At 36.0% G+C, this 9,723-nt stretch overlaps 1 protein-coding gene across 2 annotated transcripts; it reads right to left on the bottom strand.

Moving 5' to 3' along the window:
- Positions 1 to 109: 109 nt before the first annotated feature.
- cnga3a (cyclic nucleotide gated channel subunit alpha 3a) lies at positions 110 to 9,156 on the bottom strand. 2 transcript variants are annotated; one of them, XM_084129233.1, is made up of 9 exons: positions 8,909 to 9,143; positions 7,100 to 7,231; positions 5,272 to 5,388; positions 4,848 to 5,015; positions 4,388 to 4,447; positions 3,859 to 4,044; positions 3,610 to 3,711; positions 3,415 to 3,521; positions 110 to 2,095 (listed from the first exon to the last, which is right to left on the bottom strand). In XM_084129233.1, exons 2-9 carry the CDS (start codon positions 7,198 to 7,200, stop codon positions 690 to 692), a joined length of 2,247 nt encoding a protein of 748 aa, XP_083985359.1. In that variant the 5' UTR covers positions 7,201 to 7,231; positions 8,909 to 9,143; the 3' UTR covers positions 110 to 689. The 2 variants fall into 2 exon arrangements, with proteins under 2 accessions (XP_083985359.1, XP_083985358.1); XM_084129232.1 differs by lacking the exon at positions 4,848 to 5,015 and having other exon boundaries at positions 8,909 to 9,156.
- Between the last annotated feature and the right edge of the window lie 567 nt (positions 9,157 to 9,723).

Genomic DNA, 9,723 nt, shown 5'->3' with positions numbered 1-9,723 from the left:
AATGCCTTGTCTGCAAGTGTAGCCCTGATACAGTCTGAAGTACCCTTTTTACTTTTATACTAAAAATATGCTACCATTCAAAAGTTTCGGGTCATTTTTTTTTATAAATTCTTAAGAAATTAATACTTTTATTAAGCATGAAATTGACAGTAAACATGTATAATGTTACAAAACAAATCTATTTAAAATCAATACTTTTCTTTAGACCTTTCTTTTTATCAAAGGATCCTGAAAAAAAAAAGCATCATGGTTTTCAGAAAAATATTAAACGGCACACCTTTTTACAACATTGATCATAAGAAATGTTTCTTGAGCACTAAATCAGCATGTTTTAAATTGTAACAATACTACTGTATTTTTGAAAATCAAAAAAATGCAGCCTGGGTGAGCGTAAGACTTCTTTGAAAAAATAAAACAAGAAAATCTTGCCAACCCTAAACTTTTGAACGATAGTGTATCTCTCCTGAGGGCATATAAACAAAATCCTGCATTTTATGCCATCTGAGTTGTTCCATACTGCATATATTGAACAAGTGTTCCATTTTAACACACATGTGGCAATTAGTACAATGTTGTCATATGTAAAATGTATAAATAGATAAGTATAAACAGTTTAAAAGTTATGTACTATGTTAAGGAATATGTACATAGAAAGGAAACTCCTTTAACCCCAATGTCTATGCTGTTAACTATTTTGTCTTCTTCTCTTCTTCTTTTTTGTCCTCAACAACCTCAGAGAGATCTTCAACTCGTAGTGTTTTCACTTTGCTCTCCATGTTGGTGATCCTCTGTTTGATCTTTCCCTGGTAGGACGTGTACTCTGCCATGAGCTTGGCAAATTTGCCAGTCATGATTTCAAGGTTGCCCTCTAGGCGTTGAATCTTCTCGCCCAGATCTTTGGGATCTGCGCCTGCGCTTGCCACCGCCTCATCAAGAAGGTTGTCTTTTCTTAAAATAGCCTTTCCTTTCTCCTCCAGGGCTTTTTTGGCATCTGGGTACTCGGTAAGCGCTTCCACGAGATCATCTTTAGACAGGGCGAAGAGGTCAGAATACCCGACGCTACGAATGTTTGCCGTTCTTCTGTTGCCGGCTTTACTGCCTTTGATTCCAAGGATACTGATTTCTCCGAAGTAAGCGCCGTCACTGAGCACCACAAACTGCGTGACGCCATCATCGGCCACTACAGCAAGCTTTCCTTCTTTGATGATGTACATTTCTCGGCCGATGTCGCCCTTCTTACATATGTAATCTCCAGGACTGAACACCTGAGGCTGCAGCTTCAACACCAACTCTATAAGAAGTCCCGCTTCACAATCCTGGAAGATTCGCACCTTCTTTAGCGTGTCTAAATGGACATTGATGGCTATCTCAGCTTTGAGCTTGTCTGGGAGATTCTTTAAGACTTCCTTCTCATCACAAGTTTTCTTCTCTGTCCAAAGGTAGTCAAACCATTTGATGACCCTGGCCTCCAGGTCCTTGCTGACCTTACGGAACTGCATGTACTGCTTGATGGAGTCGATCTTAGCCTGAAATTCAGCACGAGATGCGTTCATGTTGGAGATCATGGCGCCGACGTTACCGACGATGGTAGCGAAAATCAACACTCCAATGAGGAAGTCCATAACGACAAACAAATATTCAATATCTTTAACGGGAGGTGGCGTTTCTCCAATGGTGGTGAGAGTGAGAGTGGACCAGTACAGACAGTAGATGTATTTTCTGGCCAAGCGGCCATATTCAGGGTGGCTGATGTTAGGATATACCCATGTGTCAGTTCCAAAACCAATCGTTTTTGAGATTGCAAAGAAAATGCAAGCGTTCCAGTGAATAATAATCAGGATGTAAAGTACGAGGTTGCTAATACGGAAAATGTTCGGAAAGTTTGTTCGTGTTTCTGTGCGGTCAAAGAACTCGAAGAGACGTGCCATTTTGAAGAGGCGGTTGAAGCGAAGTTCAGGATTGTTGAATCCCACTTTCAGCATTAATATATCTGTCGGGATCATTGAGAGCATGTCGTATTTAAACTGTGGGATTGTCTTGTAATGATCCATCAACTTCTTGCCGTCTTTGACAAGAAGACCCTGCTCCAAGAACCCTGAAAATGACAGTAAAAATGTTAAAAATAAAAAGAATAACTATCTAGTTGTAATGCTTGTTAATATCAAATATACACATTCATTCAAAAGTTGGTAAGGTTTTTAAGATTGGTAAGATTTCATAATGTTTTTCAAAGTCTCTTATGCTAACTAAGGCTGCTATTATTTGTTTACAAATACAGTAGAACAGTAATATTGTGTAATATTATTTGTTTGTTCGGTACATTTAACCGTGGATTCTTTGATAATCAGCTGCAATTTTGGTGCAGGCTTCGCAAACAGACTTTTACTGTAAGATATGGACCTTGACAGTAATGCCACAATATGCAAGTAACCGTGTTAAATTCTAATGCTTAATCTGTGATCAGTGATTCCTGATATGTAATGATTCATGTACAGTCAGACGTTCTTTGTCTCAAAATCATTTTACTGCTGTTTATGCATCAGTAAATAAAGCCAGTGACTAAATGGTCAACTTCACATTGTTTCTCTTGGTATGAAAATGATCTTATTTAATTCGTGAATAAATTATATGCAGAAAGCGATCAACAAACCTTTACAATCGCTGGAGCTGTCGGTCACACAGCGTGAGTTTATCAGTGACTGAGTTCTGGACTCTCGCCAAAACTCCCTGTTATAATCAATGATGCTGTCTACTGCACATTGCATCTCTTATTTACATCGTTTTTACACTCATTTATGATGAAAGCATTCATGAAGGTGCAGAAATCAATGAGATCACTGCATTCATGCACTCAACAGACATGTCTGTCATCAGCTACAGTAGATCTAAATATAATGCTATCAATAGTTCATCTCAACAGCAGTAATAGTAAATAGTAAAAAAAATTGAGAGTTCCACATGTAATATGTATTTCATATGCAAAGATTTTAGCCAATCATAGCAATGAGTGTTTACATTGAGGTCTCACAGCAGACACGCTCCTTCCAACAGAGCATTCAAATCATTTTATTTCTAAATTGACAATTTTTCCATTTAAAAATCTTACTAACATAATAAGCAAAATATTTTTTTTATTTTTTTAATGCATTCATGACGCCTTTAATATTTTTTCTGGAATTTTTTCTAGGATTCTAAAGAACAGCATTTATCAGATTTTTCTGTAAAAATGTAAAAGCCTTTATTGTCACTTTAGATCAATTTAACGTGTTGTTGCTAAATTACGGTATTATTTTCTATCATAAATAAACTAACTGACCCCAAACTATTGAATGGTAATGTGTTACAATATTTAATATTAATCCTATTTAATAGATATTCCATCAATATTATTCTTTCAATGAGTAACCACCATACCTGTTCTTGCTCTGACAAATGTGTCTGTGTAGTAGATTACATCTGCCGAATAGTCCAGGATGATCCAAAGAATTGTGTAAGTGTTCTGAAGCTCATTAAAACAGGCCCTGGAGAAATATGAAAAATGAAGCATATGCCACATCTCTCCACACATCTAAATGTATCGATGCCATGAGAGATCCTGCATGAACAGACCTTGTCACCAGCATCATCAGGTTGTAAAACACTGGGGCTGCAATGATTGAAAGCCATCTGTAATACTTGTCTGAGGCTGGGTCCATGATCCACACTTCTTTCCTAAAACGCATATTAGATTATCGTCTGGCCGCTTTCAAACTTAAACACGTATAATAAATCACAGCATTCATCTTAAGATATTACTGTTAGACGAGACTGTGTCAATATCGGTCACTAAAACTAAAATGTCATTTGTGGCATACTCACGGCGGAGGAGGAGCATCTTTCTTTTTATCATCTTTCTTATCATCCTTCTTTTCGTCTTTTTTCTCATCCTTTTTTTCATCTTTTTTCTCATCTTTTTTCTCTTCCTTCTCATCTTTTTTCTCTTCCTTTACGTCTCCGTCCTTTTTCTCATCTTTTTTTATTTCTTCCTTTTTGTCCTCTTTTTTGCTGAAGGTAACATTTTGGGTTGTTTTTATTTGAATTAGCAACTAGTCCGAAATCTACGGGTCACTACTGTGAACTACCACTAGTAATCTCTCATGTTAACCTGCAGAGGGCAGCATTACCATTAACACTACCACTGTGAAGGCAATGTACTAACTTCATACAAAACACGACAGACTATCATCTGTTGGTTTTAGTTGCATATTTGAGATACATCACTATTAGCATTCATTCATTATTTAGGATTCTACAATCTAGTATCTGCCATATAAATATTTTAGTTAATATTTATAATGTATTAAATAGGGGTTTATATCTTGTGGAGCTGTTTCTACAGGGTACTTACTCATCTGTGTTGTTGCAGTTGTTCATATTGTAAACTGCCAGAGGCCAATGACTGGCTTTTCTTAAGGAGCAAAAGTCATTCATTTTGGTGTTATTATTGTGGATTAAATTCTGAGGGATCTGATTCTAGGATAACTAGACCATCACTACTGCTGATTTAGTATCTATATCTACAGTCAACATCTGTTTCTATTCTACAATTTATTGCGATACTGTTTTACCTAAAGGACATTTCTACATGGAAATCTACATACTGTTTTCATTTTATAACCTCTGGTCCAACAAGTAATGAATCCTCAGCTCTGTGATCTGTTTTTATGAATCATCTGCACACAATACAGATTTTTTCCACACAGATCCAGCATGATTCTCTGCACGTATCTTTCATTTTCAAGGACTCCACGTTATACCAAAGGCATCTTTGTCTGTACAAAGAAACTGTACAGAAAATCTTGACTTACTTCCTCTTATGAGGCTTGTCAGGAAGGCCTATAGAGGATCGGGCATTACTTCCTCGGCTAGATAAGTCTTTGAGGTCAGGTCCACGGAATCGCTCCAAGAAGGAGTCGGGACGCTCAACCTCTCTGTGTGAAGCCCAGTTCCTCAGCATTACCAGGAATTGGGTGAGCCTGGGAGACCGTAAGATGTCAAACAGAAACACTTCCAAGCTCTTTATACAGTATGTAGCTTTCTGTTCCACCCATGTCAAATGCGCACTTAACACATTCAAATTTTGTTGGCTTGGTTGATGAGAGGTTCACTTCTTTCCATGTTAAAATCAGATTTCACTACTACAGATCTACTGCTCAGTGTGCATTTGACTTGGTTTAGTGGTAATCAGGGTTCACAAGGTGAGCTAGATTCAAGGTTTAGTTTGGATGTTACCTTGCCATAGCCCCAGCACCTGTGAAAGAGCTTCTCCTGGACTCCTGAAACTGGCTGGTTCCAGTAGAAATGATCCCCTGCATATCAGAGGAGGTGTCCTCACATAGAGAATGTGCGCTGAGAAAAGGTGTGGGGGGAATTATGTTTCAGAACTCAAATAATGTTCCAAAATGGAAACTATTGAAACTAAGCCGCAAAAATGGCAAAACACCAGAACTAGTTAGAATAAAATATGAGAACATTATCCAAACTTAGTTTTATTTATGTTCAATCAGAAAAAGTACAAAGTGTTGCACTTGCATACAAAGGTTTGGGGTCTGTAAGATTTTTGATGTTTGCTCAACAAGGCTGCATTTTTTACAGCAAAAACAGTAGGCTACTATTGTGAAATATTACTTCAATTTAAAATAGCTGATTTATATTTCAATATGTTTTAAAATGTAATTTATTCCTGTGATGCAAATCTGGATTTTCAGCATCATTACTCCAGTCTTCAGTGTCACATGATCCTTCAGAAATCATTCTAACATGCTGATTTGCTGCTCAAGAAACCATTTTTGGGGAAACCATGATAATTTTTCTTTGAAGATAATAATTATTTGAAGAATGGAAAGTTCAGAAGAACAGCATTTATTTGAAATAGAAATCTTTTGTAATTATAAATGTCTTTACTGTCACTTTTGATCAATTTAATGCATCCTTAATGAATAAAAGCATTCATTTCTTTAAAAAAAGACTTACTGACCCCAAACTTTTGAATGGTATTGTCTCTTCCTGAAGAATCCAAATGTTCCGATAGAGCGACTTTTTAGAGTTTATTATTAACAAGAGCCCAGATCATTTCAGTCTAATTGCAGCTGTTTTCAGCATATATTGTTTTGTGAACTTTTCAAAAAAGATTTTCAAAAAAGCTGTTATTAAAAGGATGGAGGAGTCCAAACTACATTTGACCATATGACAAACCCGCATCCTTCGGTCAAGAGCTTCATGTTTCATATGCGAAGAGGTCATACAAAAATTTACTGTGAAAACCAAAATTAAAGTAAAAAAATTCACACAATCCATTTCACTGTCCATTTAAAACTCTTTTTGGCGCAAAAACATTTACATTGTAAATGATGCACAAAAAGGATTATAAATGTACTATATGACCTTTTTAAAGGGTTAGTTCACCCAAAAATGAAAATTCTGTCATCAATTACCCTCATGTCGTTCCAAACCCATGAGACTTTCATTCATCTTTGGAACAAAAAAATGTAAATCTTTTTAATGAAATCTGAGAGCTTTCTGTCCCTCCATTGACAGCCTATGCAACTACCACTTCCAGGCCCCAGAACAGTAGTAAAGACATCTTTAAAGCATTCCATGTGAATCCAGTGGTTTAACCTCAATTTTATGAAGCGATACGAGTGCTTTTTTTGCACATAAAAACATAATTTACCACTATATTTACAAAATATTAATCTCAAACGCACGTTCACAAGAGCACTATACGACGCATGCGTGTTGTGTTGACGAGAGCATTTTTTTTTTTTTGCACATCCAAAGCACTTGCATCGTTTCATAAAATTGAGGTTAAACCACTGGAGTCACATGGAATGCTTTAAAGATTTTGTACTACCATTAAAGATGTATTTACTACCTTTCTGGGGCCTGAAAGTGGTAGTTGCGTAGGCTGTCAATGGAGGGACAGAAAGCTCTCAAATTGAACCAAAAAGATGAATAAAAGTCTTACGCTTTTGGAATGACATGAGAGTTGAGTAATTAATGACAGAATTAAAAATGTTGGCTGAATTAACCCTTTAAGGTCATGTCTTGTTATTCTAACCTGCTTCTGCCATTTTCAGTCTGATCCAGGTCATCTTTAGAGGCTCGGACCGAGAGCTTGTGTCGGGATGGGAACGATTGCTCTGTACAAATCTTCGCCATTTTTTTCTTTGCCTATTCTAGGCATCCAGTGCTTGATAATAAGGACAACACCATAACAAAAAAAAACATGAATTATTAAACATTTAAAGCATGTTTTTGATCTTAGAAAATAAATTATGCTCAAAAGCATAATGCAATAAGGCTTTCAATGGGCTGTAATTAATGAAATCATTGCAGATAGTAACGTTGTGTCAACCCAAAGTTGAGTGGAATTCAAATCTGAAGAGATTACAAGAACCTGTTATTGACTTGATCTCTGCAAACCCATTTTTACTCTGACAGCAGTGCCATCTAAACACACATCACCTAAAAATACTTACTGCTTAAACACTAAACAAGATCAGCGGCCCATCTCTATGCTAGATCATGACCCAGATGTACTTTAAAGCCACTTGATATTAAGCCACCATGTATATAGACGTCTTAGAAAGTGTGACTGCATATAGCAAGAATTAGTTGAACATTTATTTTTGGTTTAACTGAGTGATACATTTATTAAAAACAGCATCTTATTCATATGCAACAAAAAAGACTGTAAATAACTGGTTTTTCACCAAAATATTGCTTTGTGGTTTCAGGGTCTTTGACCAAAATAACGATGATCTCCATCTAATGACGTTTAGTTTTATTGTATCGTTGTGGGAAGATTAGTCTAATTAGACTAACACCCCCAATGCTATTCGTGTAATCTATTCCAAATCCAGAATTATGCTAATGCTAAGGACACGCAGCAACTTCTTGTCAGCAGTCCTGATTTCCATCCATCAGGGTTCTTGTCATCTGAGCATCTGAAGTCCCCGCTGCCCACCCTAAACAATACATCAAAACTTTGACAAGCCCAGGGTGGTCTTTCTTTCCATTTGTTGTATGGTCATCGTAAATTTAAAAGGGAAAACCAGCTCTCTTGATTCTTTTGTTTTAGATGCTTAATCAGTCATTATGTTAAATCATAAACTTACAGAGTAAATTAAACAGAGTAAATACATTATTATTATTATTATTATTATTATTATTATTATTATTATTATTAATGTATTTCTTGTTAAATTTACAGTACCAAAATCTGAGGTTGCTAGAATTTCACTGTAAAATTACATTGATGATCATTACAAGCATTATGGGGTGGACTGTATATTTAGTTCCTAACTTTGTATGTTAGTAAATTAACTGTATAATAATGTTAGAATATTATGTATTTTATATAAAAGTAATAATTTATTGTTATATGTAAATAAGATAATTCAGTATTTTCCTTCTACAAAAATGTTTTCATATATTACAGTAGAATTACATATTTAAGATATAATTTTACCTTATGGTAAAGGTGGCTGTTTTTACAGTACAGGTAACATTGACATTGTAATGTAATACGTCTATATTGCCTGATTCTTTCCCCAATCGACAAGTGAAAATCTGGAGTGGTTTATTGTAACTAAACGGTTTAGTTGGAAAGCTGCGCACTGCTACACGTGCGCCAAAACGCTCTGAAAGGGAATCCTTTTAACACATTTCCATTTGTTGCTAGCCTTATTGATGCATTATGCAATATTTTAGTGACTTGTCGAGTTATTTATCGACTCGTCAACAAATGCTGTCGGAAACACTAACGAACAACAAAGTATGGGACATTTACAAAAAAAAAAAAAAAATTAAAGCCAATTGTTAACATTTACATCAGTCTAGTAAACATGTAATCGATTTACCTTACCTGTGAAGCAACAATATTTAATATTCCAACAGATTTAGGGCACCAGATTCAGCCAGAAATCCTTTTCAAGTTGCTCTTTGGTTGAAGCAGTTGGCGATCCTGCTTAATGTTATGTAAAATCCCATTTTCAAAGAACTAATTCGAGTTTGCATTTTTGGACATCAGTTTTCATCCACTTTTTCTAATGTGTCTCCTAAATGTCCACATTTAGACTGCTAGAGGATACTCCTCCGATGACCGTTCGATGTGATCGTGGGCGGAGAGTAGGGCTCGTCTTCTAATTAATATTCATTAGCAATGCCTTTTCTTTCTTTTTTTTTACAACAAACTGAAACGTTAATGTTTGTAATGTTTGCTTTTCCTTTTTTCTTGACTTCTTTCCTTTTTTTATGATTTATTTTAATTGACACATTTACATCCTTTGAGTTTTTTTCAGAAAATAATATTAAAATGTGTTGCTTTTTTATCTTAATTTATTTATGTTTGTATAATTGCATTGTCCAGATTGTACATTTTTCTATGCTGCCAGGCAGTGTTTTTGTCCCGATGAACCAGCACTTTGAGAGATTAGCGATCGACTGTAAAAAGTGGTAGGCATTTGTGGCACTATACCGATATCACCAGCTCTGGCATCAACATGGTCATCCCAGCCATGCTAATGAGACCTGAGAAATCCTTAAGGCAATCTGCGGAGCTGTATTGTTAATCCCAGATTAGGCCTGAGTGCCTATCTGAGCCACCTAATACTCTTTCTTGGCCTCAGCCTTATGTGTGCTTCAGTTAAACTGAGCTGACCTTACAGCACATGCGAGTCA

Source organism: Abramis brama (genome assembly GCF_963993115.1).
Source record: "Abramis brama genome assembly, chromosome: 11".
NCBI lineage: Eukaryota > Metazoa > Chordata > Actinopteri > Cypriniformes > Leuciscidae > Abramis > Abramis brama.
This window is presented reverse-complemented; position numbering and strand designations above follow the sequence as displayed.